This window comes from Lepisosteus platostomus, chromosome 7 (assembly GCF_059453375.1).
Source record: "Lepisosteus platostomus isolate fLepPlt1 chromosome 7, fLepPlt1.hap1, whole genome shotgun sequence".
Taxonomy (NCBI): domain Eukaryota; kingdom Metazoa; phylum Chordata; class Actinopteri; order Semionotiformes; family Lepisosteidae; genus Lepisosteus; species Lepisosteus platostomus.
In genome coordinates, this window is record NC_142617.1 from 57,985,147 (window position 1) to 58,000,928 (window position 15,782).

General features: G+C 51.5%; 1 protein-coding gene across 1 annotated transcript in view; it reads right to left on the reverse strand.

Moving 5' to 3' along the window:
- The window catches only part of igf1ra (insulin-like growth factor 1a receptor), a 143,322-nt gene that overhangs the window by 106,984 nt on the left and 20,556 nt on the right, over window positions 1–15,782 (reverse strand). Inside the window, exon 2 of the mRNA XM_088641401.1 lies at window positions 13,663–14,223. Within this exon, the coding sequence (XP_088497527.1) occupies window positions 13,663–14,223 (561 nt within the window). The remainder of the gene's footprint in view (window positions 1–13,662; window positions 14,224–15,782) is intronic.

The following is a 15,782-nucleotide window of genomic DNA, read 5'->3' on the forward strand; positions in this document are numbered from 1 at the left end:
CATTTCACCACAGTAATAAACCACACACCAAGGGTGCTGCCAGCTAGATTCGTGGTCTGGCGCTCTTTTCTCCTCTAGTCTGAAAGCCGTGTCGGCACAGTGTATTATCTCACTGGCACTGCCTGCTCTGCCCACAGAAAGCAGCCCAGATGAGTTTGCCACACACACGCAGTTTACCTTCGTACAGAGTAGCTGGCAGTCAGAGCAACATTCATCATCTGCAGGAAGAACCCACCCGAGCACAACACGACAGCCTTAAACAAGCTCGCTGTAGTCTCCCGGTCTGCGAGAATGAGTGCCGAAAGTTACATATGAATCACCACTCTGTACAAAGTCAAGGCTCAGATCTACAAGGAGCCTGCTGGTACAGCACGGGCAGCAGAGGCAAAAAAAAACACACGGACTTGTGGGAAAAAATATTTACCACCACACAACACATAGACCTCTTCAACGACTCTCCCGATAGAGGGAGGAACACCAAAGTCCCAACGCGTCACGTTACCTGCCGGCAGACTTCGGATCCTCTCGGTTTGTTCCTCGCAGACGTCACTTCCTACAAAGTCACTGATTTGACGAGTCTTGAGATCTCACGGGGGCCTCGAGGATCAGTAACAGCTGAAGTGCAGAGGCATATAAGGGCAAAGCAAAACACCCGAAGGGATCAGGGTTCCTAGGTTCAGGCTTGGAACATCCTGTACTCCCAGTTTAAACACAGAGGAGGGGATGGGAGAAGACCACCCAGCTGGGAAGGTATACTGGGCAGCTGGCGAATCAGGATGAAAGCCTGGCCCATCAGGACAGTTAGTGCAGATAAAAGAAGGGCGTAGGTCTCTAACCTACCATCCGTGGCACCAAGGAAAGGTGGGATATTGGGGTCTGCAGGATGTTCCTCTGTAATGGTGCCCCTAAGGCACATGAAACTCATCAACTCCCACTCTGGCCAACAAAGGAGAAAGAGAAGTACAGGCCCGTCAAAACTCATGCCTGAATACATCGCCGAACCTGGAGAACCAAGCTCAAGTCAAAAAGGTTCAAACAACATGACAAAATGTACGTAAACACTCGGGCAAACATCTGCAAGTTTCTTTCAACGGAATTAAGTATGCAATACTTAAAATACAATTGGGGGAAGAAATCAATTAGGAAGCATTAACAGGGCACATCACTTACCTATCTAGGGCAGTGCTATGCAACTTAATTTCACTGGATCACTCCACCAAAAGCCAGGCGTGCCTGGCTGATCCATTTCAGGCTTGGAAAGTTTACAAGAGCTTGCAAAGCATGGTGCTCTGACAAAATTCTACACTCTTCCCAAATTAAATCGTCTGCTTCACCAGAAATGGTAGCTTGTAAAACACGAAACTGCACTGCAATGGGAACTTCCCTGCTGCAATGTACATTAATCCGACTGTTATGCAAAGCTCTTCATTTTATAAGCAAAGCAGATTCCAGTTTAACTTAAAAGGCATGAGTAAAGACACTGGGAAACGGGGGTTACAGCACAAGATCAAAAATCATCCCTCTACCAACACTGAAACCAAGCCTTTTTACAAATAATCTCAAATCAAGACGACATCATGTGGAGAAGAAGCCTTGTAAAATGTTGCAGCATCTTAACCATAAAATCAATCACGCAATCCAACAGAACAGAACACATTTAAAGAGGCCAGGAGCTGTCTAGGTGGTCTGGTGACTCACTGCGTTAGCCTGGGAAAGCTACATAACCTCCTTGTGCTTGTGCAGCGCGCTGGACGAGACATAAAACAGACCTGCTTTCGGACGGCAGCAGGGTGATAAAAGCCCAGCTCGCCTCTTCAGTCTCTGCAAGATGACTTGGATAAAACTGTCCTCAAAAGCAAGTAAATATTATGATAGTTAGAGCTTGTGAGAGCAAGTTCAGGACAGTTCCAGCAGAGTCTCTGTAAATAATCTGTGATAAAAGAGAACTAAAAAAAGTCACTACCAGATGAATGAATTACCCATCTTCACTATTCCCACACCTATGAGCAGTGAGAGGCAACATGCTGGAGACATTTATTTACCACTCTCTAGTGGAAACTAACTGCAGAATGTGACTAATTCCAAATGGGAGGATTCCTGTCACATCTCTCTAGCCAGTGGACTACGTGGCTTGCAAACGCCTTAAAAACCAACGGAGCAGAAAACCAACCTGCTACCAAAGGAGAACTTTTTCTTGAAGGGTGAAACCTGCATGAAGTTAATTCTGCCCCCAGTCCTGTTGCAGATAAAGGAAGTGAGATCCGTCTTGCTAGGACTGTGAAAGGACAAACGGCCAGAGACGGGGAGTTAAGTGGGGCAGGACAGTTGACTGGTTCGAAACCAATCTGCCCGTCGTCCAATCGATGGGAGACTAATTCAGAAATTACAGGAGCTGGTCCTCGAGCCCTGAGCCTCTCACACCAACTCGCTCACAATCCCCTGTGCTAACAGCAGGACAAAGTCTTCCAACATGGCGCTAGGAGTGGGGAAATACCCTGCTCCCTTCCTTCACCACACCCATGACGGCAGGGATTTCTGTCCGTTCTCCAGCAGCAACACCTACATTTCTTCAGGCGTTCCTACGCCCCGGAGACTAGAGGAAGTATTAGGCATGAAAATGATCCATGCAGGGAAATCAATGCAAATAATTGTCAAAATAAAAAATACAGGCTTAGCTCTTAACCGCCTAGCATTGAGTTTAGGATGCCAAGAACAACTGCCTTCTGCCACTTGTTTGACCTGCTGCTATTTTTCCCCCCCCACGGAATGTACGACCAATACAGGGTGAATGACTCCACCCCAGAATCTCATTGGTCACTTCTGCCCTACAGACCACCAGCTGAGCAGGCTGCCCGAGTGGTCAGGCTCTGACTGCTGGAGCTGTCAAGAAGCCTTCGTGTCTTACAGTCTGCTTTCTGAAGCGAGGAGGAGAGCACATCCTGCTCGCCCTGCTGTGTGGAAGGATGAGTGGCAGAGCTGAAGAAGAGCAAGATTTGGATTCGTCTCTCAGACGGCTATTTCATCTTGTGCGATTAATGGCCAGTAAGAGGCTTAGCAGCCAGCGCGACAGCGGGGGACCAGCAGGAGTCCTGGATGTCTACGGCAGCTTGAGAACATCGGCGACCAAGATGCACGCGAGGTTAAAACACCCCCCCGCACAGGAAAGAGAACCTGGAGAGGCCCAGCAGCCGAGACCCTCCGAAACACAGCTGGCACAGCAAATACACTGCAAGAGACCCCTGAGCTAGGAGCAAGGGGGGTAGGAGATGCATGTTCTGCAGACATAACCATCCAAAAAGAAAGGCTGTTATATATCCACTCTGAAAACGGCCTGGAAACCAACGTCAACATAAAAGGACCGCAGAAGATGCAACTAAGAGCAGAGAAGCATCCACTCATCACACCACTGCGCCCCAGCTCTCCAGACTGGAAGGACGTGCCAGTCTCACGCATGGAACCGCATCCGATACCCGTACAGACAGATCCTGGAGGCGCTGCACTGCCCCAGGGAGGAACGGAGCCGGAAGGGAAGGGATCTCCGCACAGCACATCCCAGCCGGGAACAACAACACCTCCTACTGCACAGCAGGCAGGAGGCATTCCTGCGTGCTTTTCTTTTTACAGGCTGCAGCCTCCTGTTCGCAAGCCAGAGCCAGGTGCTGGATGACTTGGCACTCGTTACTTCAGTTTGAGCAAATGGGCAAAAAACAGCAGCGCGGAGCACAGATCATAAGCGCTTGCTCTGGTCTGTCAGGACCAGCATTAGCTCATGAACTCGCCACCTCAGTAGGAACCAGACTGCAATGGGATGGAGGCCTTCTTTTTCCATCAATGGACACTATGAAAACCATTCTGTCTCTTCAATTCATATTTGCCTAAATACTGTACACTCATCACCGGATAGAGAACACTGAGCAAATATTTACAGCACCTGTTGAACAAGTCAGCAGTCTACCAGAGCCTCGGATCTCCCCAGAGTGGAAGGAATCTGAATGACAGAGCTCAGTTTCCCCGACATACTGATTAAAAAGAGGAAAAAGGACTCTTACAATAACACTAATCATGGGGGCACCTGGCCAGAAAACCCCTTATCCTTCCGGTGCAAAGCCAGAGATGCCCATGAAAACCACTTGAGCCCAGCCTACCTGCTAAACCATGCAAGGGCACAGAGGGCACCGATTTCTGCAGCACCCTGTCACTCCTGCTGCAACGTTCATGGGTCCCAGCCTGGTGTTCGGCACAACAAAGCACCTCTGGGAACACAGCAGGCCCACAGGCTGGGGTAACCCGCGCTACAGCTAGAAGCAGGAGACCCTGGTGAATCCAACAGCTGGAGAGAGGAAGCGGACACCCCTTGCGTCGCAGGACAGAGGTCTTTCACCAGCGACTGCTGGGAAACGAAGTTGCTGCATCATGAATCACTACCGTGTGCAAAGAGTCAAAGGTCACGCGAGGGCAGTCGCCACAGTGTGCCCCCTTGTGACAGCACAGACAAGCCCTCACCACACGGATCACAGATTCATTACCCAACACCACCACCACAAGCCTCACCTCTCTTTAAAGGATATGGCCCTAATAAAGCCAGCAAACTCTTCTCTTCTGCCATTTACCATCGATTTCCAACACCCTGAGGGGGAACACAGTGCAGAGAAACGGCTACGGAGAGCTAATGAATGAAAGCCATGGTGCTTCTGATGTACGGAATAAAAAAAACAAACCTACAGTACCGGGCTTGTACAATCGACCAGCTTCTCCCCTCAGCTTCCATGACACAACCACCACTAATCAATGTTCAAAGCCTGCAGGCAGGACATGCACAGGAACCCCACACGCACTGCACAAGGATGCGCAGACAGAGGCCCGTGACTCACTCCGACCCCCCCTCAGGAAGCCGCGAGCCGCGCCGCGCGCCCACGTCCTTAATTCTTCACGCTCCCCACACCTGTTCAGGTTCCGAACAAGTTAAAAGGCTCGGCCGGGCGTGCCGAGGCAGCAGCAGGGGAGACATCCATACCACACCACACACAGACCAAGCCCTCATCCTGGAGGAGAGAGACCACAGTCCGAGGGCACTGGAATGGCCGAGAGCTGCGCTTTTCCCTTTATCCTTCCCATATATCCAATGACTAAGCCAGCAGAAATTCCTTCCTAATTGTATGGCCACTTAAAGGGACTGATGCCCTCCCCCCACACTCATCCCCCCCCCATCCGACCAAACAACCCAATTACTTTTCATCACCAGTCTTCTGCCAAACCTCCCCAAAGCACGTACACACACGCACACAGTAAATTACCTCTCGCTGTCACGTACTCTCCCATGCAAAACACTTCTGAGTTTTTCTTTTAAGCTCCCAAAAGGCCCTAACAAGAACAATAAACTGGGGAGAAAGAAACAAACATTTAGACAAAATATATATATACTCAAACTGACGACAAAACCAGCTTCACGCAAGAACTATTTTGAAATATCCTGGAAACACGTTAATAAGTTTTTACTAACTTTTTAATGACCTCCTGGTATAAGCTGTGGGCTATGAATGTTTGTACTACGCTAAAGGTTTCGCAAACTAGGAATTCTGTCTTTCATAAAATTCTGCTGTGTGTTTCTTCACTTCCAATCACAAGCAAAATAAGGCCAGTCTGCACGGAAGATGCAGAAATCCCATGACGCAACAATTCCCATTGCTTAGGATAACAAGACCACCAAAAAGCCGAAGACGGATTACTGGTTTTCCAGCCGCATCAGGCAGTTGTGATTAGATCTGGTCATCTCGGTTCCCAACTCCTACAGCTGCACAACGGGACCCTCACCTTCGCTGAAGGCCTCCTCAGGAGCCCTGCTACTGAGGGCAGGTCAACCCCTCTGTCCTGGCAGCTCTCAAGGGAGGAGGGCGGCTCCCGGGGGCTTTGCAGGATTTTGAGAGGTGAATCAGAACCCAGATCTCTGGCCTTTGTGCAAATCGCAGACACTTGGCCTGGGCAACCAAGACGACAGCAGAGTCGGGTGCGAGCGAGTGTTTGGTACAGATCCCAATCCCCGGGTGCAGCAGAAGCCCTACCCTCTGCTCCCCCCGTCAGGTTCGACAAAAACGGTTCATTAACTCTCCGATACCAGCATCGCACCAACCTGCTACTCTGGATGCCATCTTCCCAGAGCCAGACAACCAGACCGATTCTTTTGCCCCTTTTTTCTGTTAGTTCCAAGCCCTGACAACACCGACCAGATCAGATAACGCAGCAAAGAGCAAAAAGTTCAAAGCGCTTCTTCTCTTCAAGACGTGGTGGCTCTGGTCTGGCCGTCCTGGGCCTCACCTCTCCAGTGGGACTCCTGCCCGCCTGGGTCCCTGGCTCTGTGGCCAGGAGTCGACATGCCCGGGCAGAGACAAGATCACAACAAGCCCACGCAGACCCACAGCCTCGGCACCGCGACAGCGCCGGGGAGCTGGGCTTCAACTAAACAAGCCGCTGGGGTACAGCACTCGCCTATGACAGACACTGCAACTGGGAGCGTGGAAAACCGAGATCATTAAATCAATTCCAGCACAAACAACTCAGTTAAAACTGAGCTTTACCAAAAAAAAAAAAAAAAAAATTGTCTGCTCTCCCAAAACCAGCTGTTTGATGTTAAAATTCATCTTACCGAGCAGTTGAGATACAAAGCTTTGAAGGAAGGAAAAGCCAACACTGTCTTTCTTACAGCTGCAGGTATGGACCTCAAATGTCACAACCATTAGGAAAAATAAATTTAACAAGATTTCTCGCAAGTCACCTCCGAGCAGCCTGTTTTAGCGAGGGCAGACCACTTCCAACAGGCAGTGTGGTTTCATTTTCAGCAAGTCTGCAATGGAAGAGGTCATCTCAAGAGCCGAGAGAGCGCATGTCTGCCAGCAGAGCTGCAGGCTGGGGATGGACCACGGGGAGACCCCTCGAAGAAAAGAGGAAGGGGGAGAGGAGCCGTGAAGGAAGGACGATGTTAGCTGGATAACTCGGACCCCCTGCCCCGCTCGGACCCCGGACATCCCAAAGACGTCGAGCTCAACTAGATCTCTCCACAACCCCACCGCCAAACAGGAGACACCCCGCCTCCCCAGCACCCCCTCGTCGCTTCGGACAGAAACTTCCTGGTTTCAGAGTGAAGATCCTGGATGGATCAGGAGCACGGAGCACCCTTCCAGAGCAGGAGCACGACTGGAAGACAGCAAGGCCACGTACGTCTACAGCAGACCCACTGGGCACAAGGAACACACCGCCCAGTCCCTGAGCTAAGTGTTACTGCAGTTTGACCATCAGCTGGTGAAAACTGGGTCACGACGAGCAGAGGGGCCCCGTTTCACTCTCAATCCCTTCCGTCTGGGGCCCTATCTCGGCGCCGCATCGCTAACAAACAAATCCTTACGCTTTCCCGGGTTTCTTTTGAAGATCTGTCCTCTGATGCTGCTTCTAACATCAATGTAAAAAAAAAAAACACAACCGCTTCTCAGCTCCTGCAGTTCCTAGTGAAGGCTGCAGACGCGCCGTTGTCGCAAGGCATTGTAGGGTCACCAGGAGCCGACCGAAATGGGTTGGTAAGATGCCACACAAGCACTTCGAAAACAGTCGTGGAGCAGCCTGGAGAAAACTTAAGAAATAAGGAAAAGTGCATTCTACCACAAGCACCTCTGAAGCACCTGGTTTTAATGGTAAGGAAGTCACATTTCAGATGTGTAATAATTTTATATCTCCCACTTGATATTTAAAGCATTCTGTAAGCTGGACACAGAACTTGGCTGCTGCGATGGAAACCCTGTCAAGCTTTCAATGCCAAAAAAAAAGTTCTGCAGGATCTCCTAACAAGTGCTTTCCCTGCTGTCATTTCTGCACAGAAACAATTTTGAGTCACCTGAAACTAAAGCAGATGTTGCATTTAAAAGTCAGCTGGCTTTAGTCATGCTTTAGTCAGTATTCATTCAAATATTCCCCCCCCAGGTATTCCTCTGGTCTTTTTTACAAAATGTTAATGAGTTTTGCAACTGACTCAACTCAACTTAACTCAGTTGCAACTGAAGAGTGAAAATCAAACAAGTTGCTACAAAGATGCACCTCTGCATCCAAAAGGTATCCTGCCTTTTGAATAACTGAACACACTGAAGCGATACGGAAAGAAGCACAGTCTCAACCACCCTCTTCCAGCAGCAAGACACTTGTGAGACACCTCATTTTCACAACAGGAACTTTTCACCCTACGCAGCTGCAACAAGGATGGCAAACTAAGAAACACACAGGGCAAATGCATGCGCGTGGAAAAACAGCTTTGGAAAGAAAGCATGAGGCTTCCCAGGTGTTCTGTATGTTCAGTCTTCAGCACCAGTCTGGCAAGGACTGCTGGCAACAGGATTATACACCAAGCACTTCATTAAAAGTGCAAAAGGAGTGGGTTTTACTTCGTTATCACTGTAAAGGAAGCCCAAAACAAAGTAACGACATTAAACAAAGTCACCGCTTGTGAGAACACAGTGTTCCTTGTTCGCTACCATCCAGGCCAGCCCACAGGCAATTGTTTGCTTATTTAAAGCATTAGATACCAGCGAGGATGTGCTCACTTTGAAGCGTGGAAAAAGGACAAGAACAGACCTTTGTTTCAGTCAAGAACAACTTCCTCTTTCCCCTCTCAGACATTCAGTTCGAAACAAGATAACACACAGCCGTCAAGCACAGCAAAAGGCTGAGAAATCCCAAATCAATCACATTTCACTGAAAGGCAGAAAGAGCCCTTTTATTTTTCACATTTCGAGGCTGGCCGAGCAAGGCAGAGCGCGCGCGCAGAAAATGCCTGTCTCTTCGGCAGGGCAGCGGTTACTCGATATTATTAAAAGCTGCAATGAGAGAAATCCGTTTTCCAGAGACCAATCCCAAATCTAATACATCTGTCACTCGGGTCAGCGTGCTGCACAGCTCACTCACCCAAGAACTTCATTGGCTCATCCTCTCACAGTCCTGTACTTGTCTCAATCGCACCAGCACTACTGCGGGACGCCCTGGTCAAGGAACCGGGGTCAGCAGATCGGGGTTTTAACAGCACAAGGCTCGTGCGCGTGAAGAGCTGGATGCTCCAAGCTCAAATACATACACCGAAACAAATTCAGGTTTAGCAGACACGCTAGAACTTGAATATCTTGCAGCTCCTGCAACACCTAAAATGGATCAAACAGATGCATCATGAGAGCCGGAGAGACACAAAAAAAAATCTACAACAATGACAAAAAACAGAAAACGTTCCACATTCCATTAAAACAAAAAATCACAATGGCCACCCAAATCAGAACGCGGAGCCACAGAGCACAGGCCTGGCGGACAGAAAATTCCTGGCCGAGTAATTAGAGAGAGGGAGAGTTACGCACTGGTCCAGATTGACTGGAAAACCACCGAGCGCCCTTGAAGAAACATCTGCGTTCAAGAAAAACAAGGCAATTACACAGGGGAAAAAAGGGACTGGTAAGAGTATTTGCCCTTCAAAGAGAGCCTGGAAACTCTCCATGGTCTGCGGCGAAACCATCAGCGCTCAGACTAAGCCCATCTCCTCTGGAAGGCCGTGCTGCTAAGCAGGCCGCTGAGAGGGGTCCCCTCTATTTCCTCCGCCCCTCTTCTCGTGAGCTGCTCTCGGCCTCCCGAGCAGGCGGCGCGGGCGGGACAGGCCCGAGCAGACTGTGGAACGCCTTCACTCCCCAAAACGACCCCACACGCTTCCAGCCGGGGGCACGGCGTTCTCGACACGGCTCTGCCCCCACCCCTGCCCGGGAGACGGAGGACCTCTGCTTATTAAACCGGCGGACTCCACTCAGAAACGGGGTGCTGTTACTCCTATCCCAGCATAGCTAAAGGCCCACCACTGCCAGCTCACAGCTCGGACAGCTCCCACGGGGAGGGAACTCTGGGCCGGGCGCTCGAGAAGTCCCGCAGGCCGCGGGGGACACCGGTAACGACGGAGTCTTCACGCGGAACAATCCGCCCGCAACGCAGCACAGGGTTTTAATCCATAGCAAGCGGACTGAAGGCTGAGACTAGACTACCAGGATGTGGATATCTGAAACGCAGTAAAACGCAGTCTCATTAGGGCTCGAAGGCGTGCTTCTCCCTTCATTCTATTTTCTGTTAAGCGCAGCTGCCGAGGCAGGAGAAGCAGGCCTGCCCGTCCTGACCCCGACAGTGCAGGGATAACACCGGAGCCTGCCTCTGAAGGGGGCCGTGATCTGGCGAGAGCCCGTGCGGAGGGCCGGTGAACTGCGCGACCCCCCCCCCCCCCCTCCCTGCAGTCTGCTGACCCGCGGACCCGCGGCCCGCGAGCAGGGCCAGCCCCACGCCTGGAGCCGCTTGTGCCTGCTCTTTGCTCAGTCGCACGTTCAGGACCATATACAAACAAACCGCAGGCGTTAGTGGGAACGAATTTGAGATAATCGGCCTTTAAATGCTGCTTTTAACACAGCAGGCCTGGTCAGACACCGAGGCTCTGTGAAAAATAAATACTGCACAGCAGGCTTCAGTGTCTGCACTGGGGTCTCGTGGTCTCCACTCCCAGATACCTCCACAAAACCTGCTCTACTGGGCTCTCTCGGAGGTGCGAGCTCCAGTCTCCTCCAGTCTCCTCCACTCCTGGGGGGCAGCGGTGTCTTCAGGTCTCTGTTCCACCTGGAGCACTCAACTGCTTTATTATTATTTTTTAAATTGCGTTCAAGATGTCCGCAAGCTTTTTTTTTTTTTTAAGGCTTAAAATCGTTTTTGCATTCCTTCAGGATGAACGGTGCCATACAAAGCAAGCAACAAATATCATGCAGTTGACTCAGGATATGGTACCTTCAGGAGTAAATCGGAACAACTAAGGAGCAGTGGGTTCGGAGTTGGCCAGGGCTTTCTGAGCTCAGAACACCAGAGTGAGCTCATTGAAAATTCAAACGAGTCACAGCAATAAGGTGAAAAAACTGCAGACGTCACTGGTTTTTAACTACATTAGTAACAGCACAATATCTGCAGCAAACAAAACCCCAAAAAATGATTCAGCGGAGATCGCGGAAGACGAGCAGGTCAGGTTGTGGAGAAAACAAACACCTTATCAAGGTCTGAAAAAAAGGTTTGGAATCATCACAAGGTCAGAGGGTTGAAAGGTTCCCCTTCCTCATTACAAATGTGATCCACTTGATGGTTTTATCAGCCCTACTGCAACAGGGGGGCAGTGGGAAAAGGGCAGGGGCTGGACGCAGCCCGAGTACGGCGCAGGGCGTCCCTCCCAGGCACAGCGGCAGGAACACCCCCGGGAGGGAAGCACACTGCGGTCAGGGCCAGAGGTCAGGCCAGCCGCCATCACGCACGAAACACTCAGGAAACAAAAACAAAAGAGCCTCGAAAGCAAGGCTTCTCCGCCGTCCTGTAATTAAGACGGAACTGGAAGGAAAATAATTAAAACAATCGACGCGGCGCAGCTCCCATCGGTCCAGCAAGAGAAACTGGAGCTCAGGAAGCCGCTGGCTCTTTCCTTTGTTTGTTTTCGGGGGGGTATAAAATGCCAGTTGACCATGAGACTCGCACACAGGTCTGCTCAAGGTGGAAGGGGGGCCGGGGGCTCCAGACTGTTCCCATAGACGGAAGGTTTCCCACCATTCTCGCGTCCCAGGGCGGGAAACCCCCCGCCAGGCGAGACGGGTTTCGCTCCGCCAAGTCTGGAGAGACGGCGCTCGCGCTCCGGGACCGCCGGCCAGATCCCCCCCCCCTCGCCGCGCAAGCGTGCTCTCGCAGGTGCGCAGCGCCCAGACCGCCGATCAGCGCTCAGGAGGGGCCCAGGAACTGTGTTCTCTCTGCGGCTCTATGATCAGGCCTTGCGTGAAACCCCCCAGCAGTGACAGGGAGTCGAAGGACGCAGGAAGCGTTCCGCCGACGCCGACAAAAGCCACGGAGGAGCCCCGTGTCCGCCCCCCGGACCGGGCTGGACCGGCCCCCAGCCCTGCACGTGCCCAGGAGGCCACAGGGAGCTAAGGAGCACCAAGCTGTCAGGATGTTAATGATGAAAAGAAAAATGTCAGGAATTTAACAAACAGCTGGGCCCACACAGAGAATCAGAAGCAGAACAATGTATTTTGCGGAACCCTGCCATTTGCCCTCTCAGGAAATAAAAGCCACATTTCGAGAGGTAAACCCACCCAAACGAGGCCACTGTGCGCCTCCTGTTTCAGAAGAGATCACGCTTACTTTTCCAGTTTCTGAGCGCCTGCCTGAAAGGCCGAACATTTATCACTCCCGTCATCTAGAGGAGCAGACACAACAATCGAATGCTAATTGTGTTCTTCTCCAGAAAGAACAGCCGATCAGGGTCAGTCCTGAGGCCAGCACAGCCGGAGAGCTGGGACAAGCTGCTGTGTTGGTCCCACTGAGCCAATATGAAGCCGATCCAGGCCACAGAGCCAATCGGGAAGGAAACCATGCAGGCACCTGTCCCTGGACTGCCCACTTACGCATTCAGACAAGGCCTGTCTGAACTCCAGCTTCCACAGAAGCAGGCCATTAATCAGCATGTCTACACAACTGGCCAGCAGCAAGCCGGTCACCAAGAACAGCGCCTCCAGCTGAAAGGGCAAGGAACAGCAGCCAGCCGGCTCCGTGATCCCAAGGGCGGGCTTTGACGTGAGACAGAAGATGAGGGTTTTCCTGGACAGCTGACAGGCCATCGTGTGCCTCAGGGGGATAAACTGAAATGACTCGTGTAGGTTCATGCTAGTAAAACATGCAAAATAATCCAGAGTTTCTTTGGGCTACAACCCACCCACCTTGATCAAAAGGTAGCTTGGGCTGAGCTTACTTTACAAGTGGGAATGACAAAATGCCTAAATTACAGGAGCAACAATTTTTTAAACCTCAGAAAAAAACAATAAAATTGCAGCAAATCAACGGAAAATAAACGTTTTTTAAAGAAACCTACTTGTCCCACTTCTTTTTATCCCGGTCCCTCTCTGAGAAGGGGGGGGAGCCTGCGGGGCTCAGAGCCCCACTTCAGCAACAAGGTGCTCGAAAGCCGCGACCAGGAAGAGCTCACCAACAGCCCTGCAGATAACTGAAGCGCACGTTGACAAACAACCGAGACTTCTACTCCACCATATACCACCGTGTCCCTGATCCACCCCAGGTCGTGTTCTTACTGACTTCACTGAATCACTTATTGAATTCATCAGGCTACGTTTCCCCCAGCCCCACACACCCCTGCCAGCCAGGAAGCCTTTAAGCATGAGAAACACTGCTCCTCTCCAGCGCTCGTGACCTAGCTCCTAACCCCAGACATTTCTGGGCGTCACAACCATTTCTGGGGGTAGCAAACACATCACCTGGGGGATCCAAAGGCACTTAGGCGCCCTTGGTGATTTTTCTCTCTTTCTCGGGGTGCCCCCTTGCACCGGCGGGCAGGAGGGGGGGACACACCTCCCGCTCGAGGTGGATTCGTGTGAGCGACGGTGGCTCACTGGCGCGTTCGCGTCTCTCCAGAAGGCAAAAGCGCGGCGGCGGCGCCTGGAAGCTTGACCGAACTTCGCCCCGACGTGGCAGCCGAGCTCGACACTCATCCTCTCCGGGGACCCCGCTCCCCGCAGACCCTGGGACCTCCGTCAACTGCGAGTGTGGGGAGGGAAAAGCCCTCGGAAAAGCTCTTACCTTTCTGGCAGTGGTTGGAGGTCCAGCAGCGGAGGTTGTAGTTTTCGTTGAAGCTGGTCCTGATGCACTGCTTGTCCTCCATGATGCCCGGGCAGACGTCGCCGCACTCCTTGGACTGCTTGTTCCCGGCGATGAAGTTGTTGTACTCGTTATCCATGATGAGGGACCAGTCCACCGAGTCCAGGTAGCACAGGTCGGGGTTCTTCTCGATGCGGATGGCCCCCCGGGTGATGTTGCGCAGGTTGTAGAGGCCGATGTCCTTCAGGCTGGTCATCTCGAAGATGACCAGGGCGTAGTTGTAGAAGAGGTTGCGCCCCCGGATGACGGACAGGTTGGGAAAGAGGGCGCTGAGGCTCTCCAGCCCGGAGACGCGGAACAGCAGCAGGTAGTCCGTGATGAGGGTCAGCTTGGGGAAGCTGAGCGAGCGGAAGACCTCCTGGTTGTGGCTGCTGGACTTGTCGCCGATGAGCAGGATCTGCAGGTAGCCCTCCACGACGGTGCAGTTCTCCAGCCGCCTGAACTCGCTGATGTCATTGCGGATGTCGATGCTCGGCCCACAGACTGCAAAACCAAACAAAGCGCGGTTACTGGACACTGGACCAGCATGCCTCTCCACGTTTATTCAGACGTGCATCAGAGGCACACTGCTACTGTAAGTGGCAAGAAACTTGTCTGACCCTCGGAGACTTGCTCTGCAAAGTGCGGCGTCTGGGAGGGGAGAAACAGCCCCCTCCCCTTGTCCTGCGAAACACAAGACCACCCGCTGGGACTCTCTGCAGTTGGGAAACCAGTGCCGTCCCAGTTGTGCAAACTAGGCAGCACATCCTAGAGGACAGCCTGCTCCACGGACTCAGTGGGGGACTGTAGACCCTCGGCACCGCCAGACCAGACACCATCGCTGGGCTCGGGGACTCTGCGTTCGCTACATAATCCTCCGGGGTGGAGGAGAACCACCCTACAACACTGTGCGCAGGAGCTCAGAAAAACTGGTAACGGATCAGCCTGCTGTGCCAGGGGTGCTGAGCACAGCAGCCATTTAAACTCTCTTAGATTCAAGGGGAGCTACTGCCCAACAGCAGGTGTTACAGGAATGATAAATGCTACTATAAACGAAATGATAAATACTAGAAATGCTACATGTTCCCCTCTCCTGCCTCCACTGTGCAGATGGTACTGGGGTTCTCAACTGGCATGACTCAGGTTGCTCACCACCACCCTCCTACTGGGCCTGCAGCACCGATCCCAATCAATTCTCAGCCTTCATTTCCAAATACGGGCTGGGAGTTGGGAGAAGCAGTGACTGCTCTTAAACGTAATCAATGTGCTCGATGCCAACTGTGGTGTGCTCCCCCTCTGGCAACCTGCACTAACAGGACAGGCTCCAGTGTTACAAAAGCACAGCTGGAAAGCGATCTGTTGGGGTGCAAAACAAAGATGAACCCTGGCACAACATGCACAGTGCTTCTCAGTTCCAGCTCAACAAAACAAGAAAAAAAGTCAAAGTCGCAGCACATGTATTTGTCATTCAATTCCGCACTGGTTCCTGTTTATTTGCTGGTTGTCTGAGCGAAGCTCCAAGTAACTTCAAAGGCTAGTTGGCAGTTCAAGGAAAAGAGGAAAAGCACAAAAAAAAATCCCACTAAGTCAAACAAGAGACCCAAACCAGCAGCTGGTGTCGGGTCATTCGAGGTGAAGGCCTGAAAATAGCAGATTCAGAATTGAAATTCACAAACAACGAGTAAATATTTTAAAGAACACATCCTTCTGCATTTTGTAGTAAAGTCTAAATTGTAAGCAGTTGCGACAGCTTGGATCTGTTTTCCCCCAAATGACCCAGTAGAAAAAAAAAAACATCTCACCACTTCACTGATGATAAAAGCCACACAAACTAAAGAAACAAACACAGCGCTCCAGCTCGGAACACACTGTGCATCTTATCTCTGTCACTGGATCAATGAGAAGCAGATCCAAAACGCTTTAATACCTCAGGAAAATGATATCACGACATACTTCCAATGTGGAGCTCTACTACACAGGTGCAGGTGTTCTCACAATTAAAACAGTTTCAGTGCACAGTTGTGTTACAGCTGACAACAGGCAGCACGTCTCGATGCCACTGA